Below are 21,503 nucleotides of genomic sequence, written 5' to 3' on the forward strand. Positions count from 1 at the left end.
AAAATTTAGATTTGATCTGCTTAGCCTCACTGTATTGGGAAGAGAATTTCATGTAAGTATTTTGATTTTTCACATAGGGTATCGGTACAGCAATCGGAGAGCTGCCTCCATATTTCATGGCCAGGGCAGCTCGCCTCTCAGGTGCTGAACCAGATGATGAAGAATATCAGGAATTTGAAGAGATGTTGGAACATGCACAGGCTGCACAAGTAAGATCAGTGGGGAGGAAAATTGAATAATTATCTCTTAAAGAGGTTATGATTAAGGTAAAAATTTTAGTAGTTACTCTGAAGAAGAAAACTGCCAATGTAAAATAAAATCATCCATGGTTTGGTATAAAATATTTAGAAAACCTGAAATATAGGAGTTGCTGTTGTGGTGCAGTGGTTAATGAATCCGACTGGGGACCATGGGGTTGCGGGTTTGATCCCTGGCCTTGCTCAGTGGGTTAAGGATCCGGCGTTGCCATGAGCTGTGGTGTAGGTCTCAGACTCGGCTCAGATCCTGCATTGCTGTGGCTCTGGGGTAGGCTGGTGGCTACAGCTCCGATTCGACCCCTACCCTGGGAATTCCATATGTCGTGGGAAGCGGCCCTAGAAAAGGCAAAAAGACAAAGAAAAAAAAAAGAAAATCTGAAATATAAAACGATTATACTCATGAGTTCCCACTGTGGCTCAGTGGGTTAAGGATCTGGTGTTGTCTCTGCAGTTGTACATGTTTGACCCCTGGCCAGCACCATGGATTAAGGATCACAGCTTTGTGAACTCCCTATATCAACCTGTATCTTAATGTTATAAAATAGATGTTTTTCCTTCATAGGAAAATTCCTAAGAACATTATTGACTGATTGAGACTCCATTACGAATAACAATAGAAATCAACACAGACATAAATAAAAAGGATATAGGAATTCCCGTCTGGCACAGCAGAAACTAATCTGACTAGGAACCATGAGGTTGCGGATTCGATCCCTGGCCTCGCTCAGTGGTGTTGCCATGAGCTGTGGTGTAGGTCGCAGATGAGGCTTGGATCTGGTGTTGCTGTGGCTCTGGCATAGGCCGGCAGCTGTAGCTCCGATTGGATCCCTAGCCTGGGAATCTCCAAATGCCGCGGGAGCAGCCCTCAAAAGACAAAAAAGACAACAACAAAAAGGATATAAAAGAGGGATTTTGAAAGTTTGTGTATAAAATACATCTCTCTCCCCAGATTTGATCATTAACCAATGAAATATTTTTTAAAATTGTCTTATGTGATACATCTCTAAGTGCATTTGCCTGCATAAATATACATAGGGGGTTTTTTTTGTTGTTTTTTTTTTTGGAGGAATGGGTTCATGGTTTTCAGTGGAATCTGAGACCCAAAACCCACCCTGGAGAGGAATAAAAACTTTTTTTTTAAGGACAGGTGGGCTTTTTTGAATAGCATTATTATCCTTAGAAATCAACTGGGATAGTGTTTTTAATTGAAAACAAAACTTTCACATATGAATGATGTAGAATAGCCTAATATAAAACAAATGAATCAAAGAGCTATGGCCATCTGCTCTGCATGGAAAGAGGAAAGTTGTTGTCATATCTGCTTTGTTTTAACCGAATATTTTGACACTTTTGTTCACATCACGATGTTTATATTAATGCTAATGATAATTACTAATAATGCTTTTAAATTATTTTAATGCTTTTTAAGATCCAGTATCTAGTTTGGGCCTAATGTTAACTCTGAGGTAGTATGAAAAGGTACTGTTCTTCTAATTTTATAGAAAACTGTGGATCTAGACATTAACAATTTTACATGCTTAGAACTAGAGCTGGAACCAGAACTCAGAATGCCAGCATCACTGGTAAATTCCATTTACTGAAACAATGTCTATCTAGTTGCTTGGGTATCCCCATTTGTGATAACGGATATCTCTGTTACTTGTGGCACTAATTAATGCATCCATATGACATATCAGAACCTTTTTTCATCTATATAAAATCAGCAAGTTGAAGTCAAATTGGCTTTTTTTGTTTTTTGCTTTTTGCTTTTTTTGTTTTTAGGGCCACACCTGAGGCATATGGAGGTTCCCAGGCTAAGGGCTGAATCAGACCTATAGCCACTGGTATACACCACACCTCTCAGCAACCCCGGATCCTTAACCCACTGAGTAAGGCCAGGGATCGAACCTGTGTCCTCATGGATACTAGTCGGATTTGTTTCTGATGAGCCACAACGAAAACTCCGAAGTCAAATCAGTTTAAGATGACACACAGCTTTAAATTTTTATGCTGGAGTTCCCATTGTGGCGCAGTGGAAACAAATCGGACTAGGAACCATGAGGTTACGGGTTCGATCCATGGCCTCGCTCAGTGGGTTAAGGATCTGGCGTTGCCATGAGCTGTGGTGTAGGTCACAGACACGGCTCAGATCCGACACTGCTGTGGCTCTGGCGTAGGCTGGCAGCTATAGCTCTGATTAGACCCCTAGCCTGGGAACCTCCTTATGCCTCGGGGGTGGCCCTAAAAAGCAAAAAAAAAACCAAAACAAAAAAGCCACATAAATTTCTAAGCTATGGCTGGATACCGAACAGGTATAAGTATTGTTCTCTGTTAAGCCAACTAATGTACTATGATTATTCTCTATTTTTAAAAGTTTGTTTGTTTTGGAATTAGTATTTTTTTCATTTGCATAGTTTCCTCAATCTCTTCTCTCCTTCTACCAACTCTGTTAAACACTTCTCAGCATCACTTCTCACATAGTAATGCATTTAAATTAATTTCAGTTCTTTTTTTTTCTTGACATCATCACTCTGGATGCCCCCATGTTCCCACTCCAGTCTGTATTTGATGTTTTCTTGGCCCTCTACATGGTTGCTTCTCTCTTGATTTGGATCCCTTATCTTCCTCTTTCTTGATTTAATTCTTTACTTTAGTTGAACATATTTTGCAGTAGCTTCCTGAGGAAGGATAAGCAGAAGGAAAATTCTTAAAATGCTGTATTCTTCATTCACACTTAATTATATGAATATAGGATTCTAAGTTGAAATTTTTTTTGTCTTTTGTCTTTTTAGTGCCACACCCACAGCATATGGAGGTTCCCAGGCTAGGGGGTGAATTGGAGCTATAGCTTACGCCACAGCCACAGCCACGCCAGATCTGAGCCTCGTCTGTGACCTACACCACAGCTCACAGCAGTGGTGGATCCTTAACCCACTGAGCAAGGCCAGGGATTGAACCCAAGTCTTCATGAATCTTAGTTGGGCTCATTAACCACTGAGCCACAACAGGAGCTCCAAAGGTAAAATCGTTTTTTTAACTTAGAATTTGGACAGCATTTCTCAATCGTCTTCAAGCTTCTGTTATTGATAGTGATACATCTAATGCCATGCTGAGTACCTCTTTCTAGGTAGTCTTTTTAGTTTAATTTTTTCTTTAGAAGCTTTTAGATTCATTATCTGAGGTCTGAGTCTTTTTAAAATTTATTCTTCTATGTACTCAGGAAACTTCTCAACCTAGAGTTCACTAGTTTTAGGACACATTCTTGTATTTTTTTCTATGTTAATTTACTCTCTTTGGTCTGTACTCTTCCTTTCTGGAATTATCATTATTTTGATATTGGGACTCTGACATCTATCATATTAATTTTGGGGGGGTTCATTTTTCCTCCTACTATTTATCTCATTTTACTTTGTATGCGTTTTCCCCAACTGTATCTTCTAAATCTAATATTAAAATTTTTTTCCACTGCCATATATTTATTTTTTAAAAGCATTTTGTATTATATTTCCAAAAAATGGCTTCTTTTTGAAGGTATTAAGTTTCTTCAAGTTTTCAATACTCTAGGCATTTTTTCCCTTTGCTTGTTCTGTTTCCTGTTGCAAGCTTTCCTCAAGGCCTGGTGATCCTTTTTCTTCTATTTATATATAAGAATAAGAATAAGGCACATAAAAGCTAACTGGAAACTATGTGAGTGGGCAAGGTATAGGAGTGGCAGGACACCTGGTTTATTGGCACCTCTGTATATCAGTTCCTATGCAGCTTTTTTTTTTAGGTTTTTGGTTTTTGCTTGTTTGTTTGTTTAGGGCTGCACCTGAGGCACTTGGAGGTTCCCAGGTTAGGGGTCTAATCAGAACTGTAGCCACTGGCCTACACCACAGCCACAGCAATGCCAGATCCTTAATGCACTGAGTGAGGCCAGGGATCGAACTTGCATCCTCATGGATGCTAGTCAGATTTGTTTCCTCTGAGCCATGACGGGAACTCCTTTTTTCTTTTCTTTTTTTTCCTATGCATCTTTCTTTGAGGATAGTTCAGTTTCTCTAGTGATGGATCCTCCAGTTTCTTGCCTAGGGAATATAAACCTTGCTGCTGACATTCTAAAGCTAAGCTATGGCAGGCAGGGTAGAGATCTTCATTTACTGAGCAGACTTTCACTTAACCCACCTTGTGGTAAGTCTGTGGATGCCCACACAAGCACGTCCTGAGCCCAGGACTTTCGCTTTACTTGTCTAGAGACTATACTTGATGTCTTCTTTGGGAGAAAGTTTAACTAAGGGAGAAGTGCTAAGTACTTCTTATACAGTCTCCTTGTTTTCAGCCCTACTGCAGTTTCTTCTGCAGTTCTGCTAAAGATCCTTTTTGGAATTTTGTAGTACACATCACTTTGCTTCTCTTCCATATCTTCTACTGCAGGCTCTCAGGTATAATCTTTTTTTCCATATGCTCCTGTCTTCATTTATTAATGCTAGTTTCATCAAGGACAAGTTTGTGTTTCTATTTTCTATATTTGGGGGATCATTATTAAAATAAGGGGTGTTCCAGTTATCTCTTGCTGAGTGATAAAGCACCCTGGTATTTAGTGATACAAACAGTTCATATTGCTCACAGATGTGCAATTTGGGCAGAATGGCTTGACTGTAAATTATTGGATCTACTGCCAAGATGATTTACTTACATGACCGATAAGTTGATTTTGGCTGTGGGTTTGGAGTTCACTTGGACTGTTGACTTGGAACCTCAAGTTACTCTTCTTGGGCCTTCTTGAGTTTCCTCATATCATGACACCTAAGTTCTAAGAACAAGTGTTCTGAAAGAACCTTGCTGGAAACTGCAAGGTTTCTTGTGACATAACCTCAGAAATCCCACCCACTTTGTAACATTGCGTTAGCCAAGTGGGTCACTAAACCAGCCCATATTCAGAGAGGGGAATTAGATCCACCTCTCAATGAAAGGAGTAAGCAAAAATTTGCAACCGTCTTTAATCTGCCACAGGGACAAAGGTCTTATTTGGTCATTTTGAAGTGGAAAACTTATTATAACAGCATTTTTAATAAAACAGAACACTGACAAACTATAATTTCTCTAGGAGAGGGAATGAGATGGTAATTGATCTTGAAATCATAGAATGTGAGAAATTGTTGAAAAGAATTTAGACATGTTTCCTTGAAAAGGGGAAATGATGAGCCTCTCATATACACAAAAGTTATCTCTCCTGTGGTAAGAGGATATACTCATGCTGAGAAATTACAGAGGCAATCTTTGTCTTAGAATCAACGAGTAAGGGTTTCTGAGGCCCACATTGGCTCAGTAGTTTTTAAAAATGAAACAAAACATCAACTTTAATTGTGTACAAATGGAATTGCTGTTTCAAAAAAGAACAAGTGGAGTTCCAATAGTGGCTCAGCAGAAATGAATCTGACTAGTATCCATGAGGACGCAGGTTCGATCCCTGGCCTCGCTCAGTGGGTTAAGGATCCGGCATTGCCTGTGGTGTAGGCCAGCAGCTACTGCTCTGATTTGACCCCTACTCTGGAAATCTTCATATTGCTGTGGGTGCAGCCCTAAAAAGACCAAAAAAAAAAAAAAAAAACAAGGAACAAGTGCCTTGTCTCCCTCTATGTTATATCTTTCCTGGGTCCATGCGTAGCAGCATAGCATGTTCTGCATTGAGTAGAACATTAACTAGATGATTTATTTCATTCTTCCTAATTTTTTGATTCTTAGATTATAAATAACATATTCTGTAAGTTTATTACCATCTAAAAGCTCAATTTCTGGAAAGTTCCCTGGTTGCTTAGTGGGTAAGGACTCGGCATTGTCATTGCTGTGGCTTGGGTTCAGTCCCTGGCCTGGTAACTTCTTCATGCCAGGGGTGCAGCCACAAAAAAGCTCACCAAAAACCCAGGTCTTATAGAATTTGCTGAAGTAAATTATGCTTCATTTTATATATATATAATTTGAGCCCTTGAAGACTTTTGCTTCTTAAAGACTCTTAGTCTTTTTTTTTAATGGCCACGCCCATTGCATATGGAAGTTCCCAGGCCAGCTATTGAATTTGAGCAGCAGCTGCAACCTATGCTGCAGTTGCAGCAGTGCCAAATGCTTTAACCCACTGTGCCAAGCCAGGAATCAAACCCGTGCCTCTGCATCGACCCAAGCAGCTGCAGTCAGATTCTCAACCCACTGCGCCAAAGCAGGAACTCCTGAAGACTCTTAGTCTTTGTATACCATTAGGGTAGTAATCTCTTTTGTTTATCTCTTACAGCCCTGATTATTTTAGTTACTTTTTGAGTGGATCATCTCTAATTCTACTTTGTTTTGAGTTATGGAAACCATACTGCACATGGTACTTCTGATGATCATGAAGTTTGGCTGTTTTTATCCTATAAAGTCAATAATCCCATTACTGTTTTAGGATAAACTATACATTTCTTATTCCTTAATTTCATAATTGCCTATATTTTAAAAAATCAAATAAGGGAGTTCCTGCTGTGGCACAGTGGGTTAATGATCCAGCTTGTCTGTCTGGAGGCACTGGTTCAATCCCCAATCTGGCATAGTGGATTAAGAATCCAGTGGAGTTCCTGTGGAGTTCCTGTTGTGGTGCAGTGGAAATGAAATCTGATTAGGAACCATGAGGTTGCAGGTTTGATCCCTGGCCTTGATCAGTAGGTTAAGGATCTGGTGTTGCCGTGAGTTGTGGTGTAGGTTGCAGAGGCAGCTTGGATCCCGAGTTGCTGTGGCTGTGGCGTAGGCCCGAAGCTGTAGCTCTTATTCGACCCCTAGCCTGGGAACCTCCGTAGGCCGAAAGTGTGGCCCTAAAAAGAAAAAAAAAAAAAAAAAGGATCCAGCGTTGCTGCAGCTGTAATGTAGGTTATAGCTTAGCTATGGCTCAGATTGGATCCTTGGCCTGGAAACTTCCATATGCCATGGGTGAGGCCAACAAAAGAAAGAAAAAAGAAATCAAGGAGGTCCCTGGTGGTGCATTAGGTTAAGAATCTGGCTTTGTCACTGCTGTGGCTTAGGTCACAGCTGTGGCACAAGTTCAGTCCCTGTCCCTGTATGCCACAGGCATGGCTGAAGAAAAAAAAAATCCAGTAAGGAAAATGTACACTTCTGTTTCATGTTCTTTAGTCAGAAATTCTATATTCTTTATGAACATTTTAAAGTTTTTACCCCAAATTACAATTATAGGTACTTCAGTTGATTATACAAACTAGAAAATAATAAGTAAAATAATGCAATAAAAGAGTAACTCCACTGGGAACTATGTCTAGTCATTTATGATGGAGCATGATACTGTGAGAAAAAAGAATGTATACATGTATGTGTAACTGGGTCATCATGCTGTACAGCAGAAAATTGACGGAACACTGTAAACCAGCTGTAATGGAAAAAAATAAAAATCATTGTATTAAAAAAAATAAATCAAGTAAAAAAAAAAAAAGAGTAACTCATCCCTGACAACTTTGTCATCTTCCGTATTAATTTTTCTTCTAAGGTCAATAAAAATCTATGTATAAGTCACCCGCCTCTGTATTACCATGAAGTAGAAAATATTTTCCCTGATTTGAATAGGAAACACACAGGATTCACAGCCAGTGAATCTCAAGAGCCAACACCCAATCCAATTTTCCGACTTTTGAGATTAGTGCTTTGCTTATACAACATAGCAACATTTTCATCCAGGTTAATGCAACATAAAATGAAGAACTGATTAAATTGTTTTCTTTCTGCTATATTTGATTTGATTCTTTTTCTTTCTTCATTGCATTTCATGCTTTCTTCACCAGTCTCCATCAGTTTTGTGGGTTATTACAGGTTTCAGTGTATGTAGGTATATTTATCTCATATGTAACTTTCCCCCAGATTTAGACAAGGAGTTATAGGAGGTTTTTAACTTTTATTTATTATGCAGGTAGAGATAGAATAGCTGGGAAGGGTGCTTTTGCCAGTTTTCCACATTTTAAATTAGCTGAGAGAGTATTATTGTTTTAATTCATTAGTCAGAGAAGAGTTATTTGCAAAATAAGTTTGGCAAATATAAGGTTTTTGTTTTTGTTTGTTCTTGCTTAACACTGTATGGAGTATTACTTTATCCAAGGAAGATACCTCAGCTATTTTGATACACTTTTGTAACACATTCTTGGTTTTTTTTCATTTTCACCATGCAAATAAATTTGCAATCGTTTAGGAGGCTGTTTTTTAATAATTTTTGTATTAGGAAGATTTTTTAATATTTCTAAATCAGTGATATTATGAACATTCTTTTTTTTTTGTCTTTTTGTTGTTGTTGTTATTGTTGTTGTTGTTGCTATTTCTTGGGCCGCTCCCACGGCATATGGAGGTTCCCAGGCTAGGGGTTGAATCGGAGCTGTAGCCACCGGCCTACGCCAGAGCCACAGCAACGCTGGATCCGAGCCGCGTCTGCAACCTACACCACAGCTCACGGCAACGCCGGATCCTTAACCCACTGAGCAAGGGCAGGGACCGAACCTGCAACCTCATGGTTCCTAGTCGGATTCGTTAACCACTGCGCCACGACGGGAACTCCTGAACATTCTTTATGTTTTTAGTAACAAATTTGTCTCAAGCTATTTGCTTCTGTTATTTTTTCCAGGTTTGCATATTTTAAAATTACAGTAATGTTTATAGATTGAAATATTCCAGAAGTATTAAAAGTAAAAGTAATTGACTATAATAAAATTTTTAAATGTAATAATTGCCATATCCTAGACTGTCTTCTTTGTATGTATACCTCTTTTTTTATAAAAACTAAAATTATTCGATAATGTATATTGGTTTTAAGATCCTTTTTCACATACTATATCATAAACATTTGATAGTAACTAATCTCTAAAATTGTGTTATTACAAAGTGATTGCATACAGCTCATTGTAGAAATTGATAAGTATTGGTATACTTAAAAAAATCCCTTCATCCTTCAGTCTTTTTTTCTGTAAATATTTGTGAGCGAATAATGTTCTATTTAATATTTTGTGACTTGTTTTGAATATAAAAACATATTGTAAACATTTTTCGGTTGTCATCAAATACTTTCCACATCTTTTTTTTTTTTTAGCAATTTTTCTGACTACAAAGTATGTTTATTGTAGAAAATGTTTAAACTACAGAAAAGAAAAAAACCTTTCGTCTAACTGGTTCGTTTACCCATTTTGTATACTTAATGTATTTTTCATTTCTTATTGATTGACCTTTTTAAGGAGATTCTTTTTGTCTTATGCTGCCAGTATTTTTTCTATATTGTTTATTGTGTATTTTATTCTTTTGCTTTTTTGGATGAAGAAGTTTATCTTTTTCTTTATTACAGTATCTTAGATGTTTCCTTTTGGAATTATGCCTAGAATTATCTTCCTGAGCCCCATAGATATTCAGCTATATTTTCTTTTAGTATTTTTATGGTTTTATTCTTTACCTTTAAATCTTTTATCTATTAAAATATTTTTACCTATCATATAATGTAGGATTCTAAGTTTCTCTTTTTCAGGTCATTAGCTGTTTGTGTATTGTTCCAACACTATTTTCCCAGTGATTTTAATGTCTTCTCATAGGTTTTATTGTTATAAATTGAATAATGTATTTTTGTAAATAGTCATTAACGATATGTAAAAAGAGATTAGGTTTTATTCGGTAAGCTATAAGTTTCCTAACATCCTTTTAGTTGTATCTTATCAATTGTGAGTTAAACGTTTTTATAGTAGTCAGTTTCATACAGATCCAAAAGTTAATCTTAACTTTTTGGTGCTTGAATTTCCTCATAGATACATTTATTTTGTAAAATGACCGATTTGACAGGAGCAGTAAAATATTAAACAATTGGATCAAGTGGAGCTAAAACATCAAATTAAGTAAAATGAAATGAGATGGGAAATGTGTTTTTTATTCTTCAAGGTAAAGCTCTTTGGTAGAATGAGTTTATCAGCAGGAAGAGTAAAAAAAAAGTCCTTGGCTCTCATTGCTTTGCCATGTGCTCTCCAACTAGGTTAAAGGGTGTGTATGCTTTTACTAGGAAGTTGTTACTAGGTAACAATTTTAAAACTTTTGCTTAAATTCTAGTTTTCACCTATAGTTGGATTTTGTTCTATAGGTCTTTGGTGGGGGCGCAAAGATTATTAATGCATTTATCTGAATTCTGATTTCTTACAGTACCAACTCTATTTTTGTGACCACAGTGTTGAGATTAGGCAGTATTTTTCCACTAAGCTAACTTCCTTTTGCTCTTGGCTTCCTATCATGTTTTTACTAGATGTCTGTGGGAGGTAGACATGAATGAATGTAGCTTCCTATGACCTTGAGCACTTCTAGCATGATTTATAAAAGTTAGGTCTAGATGACTGTTACGTGCTTTGTGGACTATCTCATGCAAGTTATAATTATTCTTTCTTTTTTTTTTAATCTTTTTAGGGCCGAGGGTGCAACATATAGAAGTTCCCAGGCTAGGGGTCGAATCGGAGCTGTAGCTGCCAGCCTACATCATAGCCACAGCAATGTGGGATCCAAGCTGCATCTGCTACCTTCATCTCAGCCCACAGCAATGCCAGATCCTTAACCCATTGAGCCAGGCCAGGGATCGAACCTGCGTTCTCATGCGTACTAATCATATTCATTACCACTGAGCCACAACGCAAACTCCCATACTTATTCTTTTATGATCCTAATGTCTTTTTATTATCCTTTGTTCCTAATGTCTGTTAATGATATCACCATCCTTCACTTGGAGTCAAAATCTAAGTTAACCGATTCCCTCTGTCCCTCATAAGCAGTCATTCTTCAAGGCTTGTTGATTCCACTTCCACAGTATCTTCATATTCATTTTCTCTTTTCCCTCCTCACTGCTGGTTCATGCCTTTATCACCCCTTCCCTGTACATTTCTAGTGACTTCTTCATATGTCTCCTCTTTACTAGTCTTTTTTTCCCAATCTCTTTCTGCACAGAGCAACAAAAACAACTTTCTGAAAAATATCTCTAGTCATGGAACTCTGCTGCTCAAAATCTTCCCAATCCCTGGAAATTGTCTCTGGCTGTGTCTTCCTTGTGTCATGTATTGAATTCTACCTCCTTTTAAAAATATTTGAGGGAGTTCCCGTTCTGGCACAGCAGAAACGAATCCAACTAGGAACCATGAGGTTGCAGGTTCGATCCCTGGACTTGCTCAGTGGGTTAAGGATCTGGCATTGCCACGAGCTGTGGTGTAGGTCTCGGATCTGGTGTTGTCGTGGCTCTGGTGTAGGCCGGCAGCTACAGCTCCGATTTAACCCCTAGCCTGGGAACCTCTATATGCCATGGGTGCGGCCCTAAAAAAATTAAAAGCAAAATATGTGTGTGTGTGTGTCTGTGTGGACTTTTCTCATCTCTTCCAGGAGTTTATAAACTCCTTGAGAAGAGGCTACAAAAATGGCCTGCATGGTCTTGCACATAACTACTCATGTGTTAGATACTTTGAAGGAACTAGTAAGAAATTTCAGTTGAGAGAAGATGTGCCATTACATGATACATGTTCACTTAACATTCAGTCTTTATTTATTTAAATTTTTTTTTGGCCACATCCATGATATATGGACGTTCCCTGGCCAACAATCAAACCCGTTCCATAGCAGCAACCCAAGCTGCTGAAGTGACAATGACGGATTCTTAACCTGTTGTGTGCCACAAGAGAACCCCCAGTCTTTTTTTTTTTTTTTAGCTGCCCTGGAGGTTTATGGGGTTCCAGGGCCAGGGTTCAGATCTGAGCTGCAGTTGCGACCTATGCTGCAGCTGCAGCAATGCTGGATCCTTTAATCCCCTGTGCCAGGCAGGATGTAACCTGCATCCTGGCACTGCAGAGACTCTCCTGATCTCATTGAGCCATATAGGGAACTTCATCCCAGTCTTTTTTTTTTTTTAACATTATAAATAAGATTTTTTTTCTTTGTCACCATTTATAAGTCTGAATTTTAAACAGATTTTTGGACTTGTGGCTCATATCCCTCAGCTTGTTCAATTTCAGCACATCTTATCACTAGTAGCTTTTCCAGAACTACTACCTTAACCATGAAACATGAGTTTTCCCATTTCAGACTTGGGACAAAGATGTCTGAGAGCAGATAAATAGATTGGCAGTCGTTTTCTTTTGTCTTTTCAAATGTTGTCTGGAATCAGTTTATTGACAACTTCTGTCAAGTCATTTGTGTGTTCCTAATGGGTTATGATTTCCATCATCTTCTGGATTTGGCAGACCTGTTGGTGCTAAATAGCTGGTCTTCCGAATCTGATTGTTATGTTTTTTTGGTAAAACCAACACAGAATAGACGAAGCTAATAACCACCACTAGTCTTGATATTAACATGAGCTTCAGGAGTTCCCGTAGTGGCACAGTGGTTAATGAATCCAACTAGGAAACTTGAGGTTGCGGGTTCGGTCCCTGCCCCTGCTCAGTGGGTTAACGATCCGGCGTTGCCGTGAGCTGTGGTGTAGGTTGCAGACACGGTTCGGATCCCGCGTTGCTGTGGCTCTGGTGTAGGCCGGTGGCTACAGCTCCGATTAGACCCCTAGCCTGGGAACCTCCATATGTTGTGGCAGCGGCCCAAAAAATAGCAAAAAAAAAGACAAAAAAAATGAGCTTTAGTCGTGGCTGCCATTTTTTGACCACAGAGCACATTTTGTCACAGGTAAGATCTATGTCATGGAAATTAATCAGGCAGTTTTTGCCTGTACATCCTTAGTAATTAGCTCGAATTTTCTAAATGCAGCTTCATCATTCTGCAGATAAGCAAAACTCACTTCAAAAACATGACCTTTGAGGCCATCAAATGCAATCTTGGTTCCTGGAGTTCTCGTGACTAGTTTTCCAACATTTTTTATATTGAACATGACTGGTGTTTTCACATCATACCAGTCTTTCTAAGGCTCAACCGCTTTCCTCTAGGTTCCCTTTTTGCTGCCTTTCATAAAATGCTTGTTCTTGCAGACTGAGCATGTTGCTCCTCAGCCAAAAGAAAATATTCAGTCTACTCCACTGCAAAATAAAATACAAAATACAGTGAACACAGAAATCATCTTACATAAAAAGACTGAACTGTATTGCATCTTTGAGTTTAATAATCACCTGATTGTAAAGCGCTGAAAGCAAGGGTTGGAGATAATACAGAAGACATCAAGTTAAATGACTTAAAATTTTTAATTCATATTAAGTAAAAAAAATGTAAAGTTCTATATGTTAGGAAAAAATTAAGGTTATTGTGGTGACTTGTATATTCTGCAAGGTGCATAACCAAAGAAAAAGAATTAAAGGCATCAGGAATAAAAGAGTTTGAAAAATAATGTGTTGTTTGATGTGTCCTAAAAGATTAGGGTAGCCAGTATTATTGAAATAATGGGGAATGGGAGCATGGGGATGTTGTAGTATTTTTGTGTTTAAAACTTACACAATGGAGTAGGAATGTTGTACGTATTTACTTAGAAGAATATGGTTTGAATAAGTTTGCTTTCCTAAACAACATCTGTCCAAGTGACCTAGCTACTTGGATTCTTTTTCACAAAATATCAGGTTGCTGACTGTATGAATGAAATTTACTGTTTATTATTATTCCTATCAATATAGAAAATTGAGAATTAAGTTAGAAATAAGAAATTTAAATTTCTTAAAACTTCATCTTTTAAAAGAATACAGTATTTTCCTCCATATTTATAGTGGTTAGCTTGTTTTTCTCTTGGATATAATTCATGAGTCTGTGCATCATCTTAGATTAAGTAGTTCCTCAAAGGCTTAGTTTCTGGATTTAATCTTAAGGGAGCATTTCTAAGCTTATGTTTAGGACTGCAGTATTTAAATTAATTAATACTTGGCTGCTTAGTCTGGCTTAATGAAACTAAGTCCCCAAATTAAGTTAAATACTCATTTACTAGTTTGTATTAAATATGTTTAATGTAGTTTTTGAATACTGAGTAATATCTTTTTTAAATTGAAGTACAGTTCATTTACAGTGTTTGAGATGTATAGCAAAGTGATTCAGTTTTTTGTATCTATAACTTTGTATGTTCTTTTTCATATTCTTTTCTATTATAGGTTATTACAAGATATTAATATAGTGTAGTTCTTATTCTTACGGCCAGTGCATTTTCTTTTCATGCAGAATAGATTACCCAGTGAACATCCTCCCAGGGTGATAATTGAAGATGTTTTCTTTTTTTTTACATTCTTCTGATTATGGTAGAATATATGTTTGATCGTTTGAGTTTAGAGACAATGGGAAAGCATTTAATAATGGTTATTTATATACTCCTGAAAGTGCTTAAACATTCCTTTGATTCTCTTCTTTATCAAGGACATTTTCCTACGAAGTTATGTGTAGTTACGCCCATCATGTCAGTGCCTGCTGGTTTTCACCCCTGTGAAGTATCTGTTCTTTTATATACAGAGATTTATGAAAGAATTCATGGTGTGGATGATCAGAAACTCAACAGGACTTATTTTCATATAATTTAGTGCCAGTTGAACACTCCGGGTGTCAGTTGTTGCTGGGACCTGTTTTTGACTCTGTTGAACCTTTACTGGCTGTGGTTTGTCTGGCCATCACATGACTTCTCTGAAAATTCCCCCTCCCCTTCATTTCCAGTAAACTGTTTGAGTAGGAGTGAGTCAGAGTGAAACCAGCTTCCCTGTAACCACAGGGCTTGTTAAAGAATTTGTCAACGTGGACTCTAGAGGGTTTGCATTAAGCTTTGCAGTAACTGCTATGGTTTGTGTTGCATCAGGAGTTCCACAGAAAAGCTTCCTGCTCTCAAGCCCTCATGCTTGTTTGCGAAGGGTTAAACGGATAAATTACCATAATGAACATTAGACACACATGTAAAACACATTCCTTTATCATTTAAAGGCCATGTCAAAGCTTCCAAGGTTAACTGTAGTTTCTCTTTTCAAAATCACCCAACCACACCCTACAACTTCGGGTTTTTGAAAAGGCAGGCCTGCTAGATCTTCTTTCAGAGCTGGCTCGTGATTTTACCACAAAGTACCATCAGGATTAAGCAATTTTAAGTGGTCTCTTTTGAAGGATTCTGTTGCAGGATATTGCGACTACTAACACAGTTAGCTTTGGTACACAAAGGTCACCACTTGCATTTGGTTCACCAAGAAAAGGTAGCACCTAAAATACTCCTGTAGTTGGAGATTTATGGCGGAATTCTTAATGCCTCATTTTATTTGCTTTCTCAGGAAGGTTTTACTTTATTTTGAACCTTCTCTTGCCACTCCACTCCCAGACTTTTAATCTCTCTTCATTTTCTGACCCTTCTCTGTTTCTTTAACCCATTCTCATAGTAGTATTAACTAAGTGAACAAGAAAGAGAGTTGCAATTTGATGTAAGCTGCTGGAAGAATGGCCACTGAAAAGCTTGTCTGCTCATTGTGTTTTTACCCAGTTCCTTTCTGTATTTAACCATGTCATCTCAGCCAGACATTTATTTTTTAAATAGATTTGATTAATACATTTAAATTCAACCTCATAAAAATCATTTTTATGTTGCCTACCTTTTTTTTGTGAGGTAAATTAATTTAGGGAAAAGAACATGGCAGAAAATTTTGAGCTAGTTACCCCTCACAGGAACAAATACCACAGAATAGTGGAAGTTTAAACTTGTTTATGTTCTAGCAATGCTCATTAACTTTCAGTGATCAAATTAAAATACAAAAGAAGTATTTGTCTTGATGAAGAAGTGATTCTGATTGAAATTAGATGATTTAAAAATGAAAATAAGAGGTTAATACAATCATTTACAAGGCAGAATAACCAATAAATTAAGATTTTTGTTGTTAATTTGCTTTAGATATTAGAGAAAAATAGAGTTTTGTTTTATGTGTGCTTTGTTCTTTTCATCTGCACACCTGTTTACAGATATGAGGGGGAAATAGGGGATGGACAAGCATTGGGTTACCTTTGTTAAACTAATTTAAAGATTCTTTTTTTCAGGTTTATGTTTCAAACACCTTTTGTAAAATGCCTTGAGAAAGGCCCTTTTCATTGAAACTTGGACCTGTTATATGCTGTGCTTTTTTGCTCATGAGTTTGCAAATCTGTAACACACTTAAATACAAACCCACCCTCTGTTGTAACTGCTGAATGCTTCTAGGGGTCCTGGCCTCAGATCAGAGTTAATGCAAGACGGGCAGCAGAATAACTATTATGCTCATTTCCTATTACAAAAGGTGTTTTTGTTCCTAATTAGTCAAGGTTTTTGATTTGTCATAATAGATCTGTAGTTCTCTCTTGCTGAGTATTTAAGGAAATTTTTCTGGGTAGAATGTTCTTCCAATTTTCCTGTCTTGGGCTTTACAATGTAATAAGATGACCTTGTCCTGCTTCTAAATTTTTTTAGAGATACCAGGAAGTGGGCATGATAATTAATCCAATGCTCCCCTCAAAAGCTGGTGTGTACTGTAGACTTCTTTGTCCCCCTTTCCCTGATAGAGTTCTGCATCAATTAACTTACCAAAACATGTAAAAATTCTTGAGGTAAAGACTCAGTAAGTTCATAGCCTTATTATTTAAAGCTTCACTTCCATTTGTTTAAATTTGCCTCTTTCATGTTACAAAGGGTGCCACCACCATTCTGGGTATTATAAGGTTTTTTTAAAACACTTCCCCTTTCCTCTTTTCATAACTTTATAGATTTTAGTGGGTTACCATTTTAACCTTTCTAGAGAAAATAATTATTCACTGTTTTTAACAGTGATTTTTATTTTTCCATTATAGTTGGTTTACAGTGTTCTGTCAATTTTCTACTGTACAGCAAAGTGACCCAGTCATAAACACACGCATAAATAGATATATGTATGTATGTATATATTCCCTTTCTCACATTATCCTCCATCATGCTCCATCACAAGGGACTAGGTGTAGTTCCCAGTGCTATACAGCAGGATCTCATTGCTTATCCATTCCTCATTTACTTTTTATATCTAATAGCTCCCAAACTCTTTGATCACTCATTTTAGACCCCCCTTCCCCTCCATGGGTCTTTATCTAATTCTTTTTTATTTTTTCTAACATGAAGTTTTCAGAACTGTACATGATTTCCCAGGGACAACTATATTACTATACTTTTCTTAAAAAGTATACTATACTTTTTTTTTTTTCTGATTTCTTCAACTACAGTCCTGTTTGGCAATGCATTTTGCTGATGTTTCCAATAAAGTGTTTTACCTTAATAAACTGTTTGCTTGGGAGACCACTCTCAGTTCCCTTTCCTTTGTTCTTGACTTAAAACTTTTATAACCCACCATTTTATGTTTCAATGATTTTTCCCTAAATGTGTTATCTTGTTGTCTACTTTGAAATTCATCTGCCACTTACCTGTTTTTTCTCTTTCAAGTATTTACATAATCCTTAAGTTTATTGTCATCAGTTTGTCTCTTCCTACTTCAAAATTTTTATTTCAGCTGTAGCTTTGGATCATAAACTTGTGGCCTTTTTCCAGGACCATTTATAAACTTGTTAATAAGTGGGATGATGGGTTCTACCATAGGGAAGAATCCCACTATTTACATTTCTCATCGTAGAGACAATCCCATTTATCATTATTCTTTGTTTTCAGTCTCTTAAGTTTCCTGTCTCTGACAGTTTTGTAAATTCTATACTGACCTAGTTTTCATAGCTTTGTGTGTTTAAGTTCATCTCAGTCATTTTTTCCTTTTTCTTTTTTTGTTTTGTTTTGTTTTGTTCACACACTAGTATTATTGCTCTTTACATACACAGTAGATTGTCATATGCTTTTTAAAAAATTCCTTTTTGAATCTGGAAATAAGTTCTTCATTAGTTACTTGTAACCAAAATACAGTCAATTATAAAATGCTGAAAATGAAAGGTAGGATTTTTTTTTTTCCCCATAGCATCAGCTAAGATTTGGTAAATAGCCTTTCTCATGAGACATGAGGAGACCATATGAGGAAATACTGGCTTCAGACAGGAAAAAGAGAGAGAAGAGAAGCAATATGCATTACTTGTATAATGTGTCATTTCTAATAAACCTTGCATACTCAGACATTTTCCCTGAGTGTTTGGAGCACTGTTGTTCTTGCATTGCACAGTTCAGTGTTATTTCAGATAGAGGCCAGACAGGCACTCATAGGAGTGGATGCCTGCCTGCCTGCCTGTTCTGCCTTCCTAAGAATTAACATGAGGTTTTTTGTTTTTTGTTTTTTGTTTTTTTTTCCAACAAAAATCTAAGCAGGGATAGAGAGAGGAAAAGGAGGCAGCAGATACTGGCCGGTTTGTTTTCTTTTTTGCTGGTAACTTGGAGTCTGAAAGGGAGGAAAAGCTCTGTGTACTTATCTGAAACTTCCAAAAATACTTGTCTGCTTTTTCTGTGAAAATGTTAACAAATGCTGATGGTCAGCCCCTGAGAAAGCCTCCTGAAACCTTACTTCTTCCTGCCTAGACTACCCAAGAGATAGTTTATGTCTATAACAGATGAACTATAAATTTTAAGATTAGTAATCCTAGTGACCATTACAGGGGTAAATAAAGAATTTCCTTCTATTTTCTGAAGACAAGAGTATGTTAAGAACTAGCATTCAGGAGTAGTAATCTCTTTCATCTTTACATTCTTCTGATGGACTGTTTGCTAAACGAATGGGTCGCAGTGAAAGGCAGGTTTTTGACACATTTTTAATTCCTGAATGCATTTCTTTCCTTCCCTCCTTCCTGCTTTATAGCCCTCTTTCTTCCTTGATATTAACATGATGCTTTTCTCTTTTTGAAATTAGAAATAAAGCACAACTAAAACCTTTTACCCCTCTGACTTGTGATGTTGCACTAGAACTAAGCTCACATAGGGTCTGAGAATTCTGACAAGATATTTTCTCCTTGGGTCTCAGATCTTTTCATCTTTTGAGTAACATAACTCTAGTCTAAACAGTTTTGTCCCATAATCAGTTTTGTCTCTTAATTATCATGAGGATAGATATTATTACCATTTTGCAGAAAAGATGAAGAAACTGTGGCTCAGAGAAGTTTGAAAATGGCATAGTTGGTGTGCTATCTTTTGATGTTGCAGGAAGTCTGCGGACTTGGTGTTCCCATTCTGTTTCTCTAAGCACTTCTCATCTTTGGCTCTTCACGCTTTCCTTTTCACTGTAGATTTCCTGAGTCATCATCTCTTTCCCTGTGTCTCTACCAGTTGCCACCCACCACCACATATACGCACTGGACTATTTATCTCTCAAGGGAAAAAACTTGCCGGCACTCTCTTCCCTACATTCTTGGCCTGGTTATCCTCTCATCTCCTTCAGGTTCTTAATCAAATATGACCTTTTTTGTCAGGCCTTCTCCGACCATCTTATTTAAAACTCCAACTTTCCTGCTATCCCATTCTGTAGTTTTTGTCTCCTCCCACTAATATGTAAGTTCCATTAGTGTGTAAATTATTATCAGTTTGAATCAGTGTTCTAGCCCTTGCTGCTACAATTGTGTCTAGCATGTAGTAAACACTTGGTAAACCTTTGTTAAATTCATGGTTGAACTATGATGTCCTCATCTTTTAATTCTTTATTACCTTGCGTGTGTGTGTGTGTGTGTGTGTGTGTGTGTGTGTGTGTAAGTAGTAGTTACCAGCTTCACTGGGTTGAATGTAATTGCTTTTAAATAAGAAGTCGGGTTTCTTTAAAAGATTCTAATTTTGTCTTCTAAAGTTCTGTGTGAGTGAAAACGTTATGTGGTTTTTCCCAAACTCAGCATTTAAAGTTTTCTTTACCTCTTCTTTTCATGCTGTAATTTATTTAATCTTCCTATGTTTGAGTTATCAAAGCTACTGATTACCACAGATTCGCTCATTTAGAACCACCTGGAGGGGGAGTTCTCTTGAGGCGCAGCAGGTTAAGGAGCTGGTGTTGTCACTCCAGCAGCTTTTGTTGCTGCTGTGGTGTGGGTTTGATCCCTGGCCAGGGAACCTATGCAGCCCCACCCCACCCCACCCCCACAAAAAAAGAAGAACCATCTAGAGGCGAGGGGGAAAAGGTCATACCCTACAATCCAGCAATTTGATTTTGTAGACGTCCACCTAGCAGAAAGATGCTCCAGAGGACTTAAACAGGAATATTTATAGCAGCATTATTCGTAGTAGCCCCAAACTAGAAACAACCCTAAATTAAGTGTGGTATGTATATTCATACAAAGGCAACAATTGATTATTGCTACACACAACAGCAGGAATAAGTCACGTGGACATAATGTTGAGCTACAGAAGACCTGCTGTATAAGTCCATCTATATAAAGTTCAAAAATAGGCAAACTACATCTATACTAATAGAAGTCAAGATAGTGGTTATTTTTGGGGAAGTAGTAATTACTAGGAGTGCCACCAGTGGGGTTTCTGGCGTTCTGGTCATGTTCTATATCTAGATCTCAGTGGTAGTTACCTGGGTGTATTCATTGTACAGTTCTACCAAAATGTGTATTTCAGATTTATATATATTACTGTATATCTGCTGTATATCAGTTTAAAAAAATACTTTTACCACCCTCCTCCCAAAGTAAATTTGGTAACAAATTTATGAGTACCTAGAGAAATCCATTTAATTTTGACCTCGATCCAGGTAGAGCTGATAGCTTCCTCTTTTAGGCACAGCTCTGTGAAATTATATATTCCATGCATATATTTTTATTGAAAAAAAGATTGTATATTCCATGCATGTATTTTTATGTGAAAAAAATCTTACTGATCATTCTCACATAATTTTTGAAAAGTACAATGTGGATGAAGTGTGATAGAACCTTCTACAGACACAGTTGCCTTTATATCAATAGCTTAGGGACCTTTATTTTTATTTTGTATTTTTTTGGCTACACCCTTGGCATATGGAAGTTCCCAGACCAGGGATCAAATCCAAGCCTCGGCTGTGACCTACGCCACAGCTGCAGCAACACCACATCCTTAACCCACTGCTGGGCTAGGGATCGAACTCCAAGCTGCCTCAGAGACAGTTCCAGATCCTTAGCCTGCTGTACCACAGCAGGAACTCCATAGTACATAGTTTTTACCTTACCCCATGATGCAAACTATATTGATTATACTTTACAATGCAGAGCCTATGCATATGTAACTGAAAATAAATGTTTTGTGAAACAATATTTACTTGTATTACATGTATTAATCTCACATTTAAAAAAATTTTTTTTTCCACTGTACAGCATGGGGACCAAGTTACACATACATGTATACATACTTTTTTCTCCCGTTGTTGTGTTGCG

The 21,503-nt window shown here is 37.3% G+C and overlaps 1 protein-coding gene across 3 annotated transcripts in view; it reads left to right on the plus strand.

Moving 5' to 3' along the window:
- Positions 1–21,503, plus strand: part of VMP1 (vacuole membrane protein 1) — a 134,210-nt gene that overhangs the window by 67,784 nt on the left and 44,923 nt on the right. For 2 of the 3 annotated variants that reach the window (XM_047757384.1, XM_047757386.1), the window contains one exon: positions 78–209. The exons of the other annotated variant lie outside the window; for it this stretch is intronic. In XM_047757384.1, the coding sequence (XP_047613340.1) occupies positions 78–209 (132 nt within the window). The remainder of the gene's footprint in view (positions 1–77; positions 210–21,503) is intronic. 3 annotated transcript variants of the gene reach the window in all.

Source organism: Phacochoerus africanus, chromosome 14, assembly GCF_016906955.1.
Source record: "Phacochoerus africanus isolate WHEZ1 chromosome 14, ROS_Pafr_v1, whole genome shotgun sequence".
Taxonomy (NCBI): Eukaryota; Metazoa; Chordata; class Mammalia; order Artiodactyla; family Suidae; genus Phacochoerus; species Phacochoerus africanus.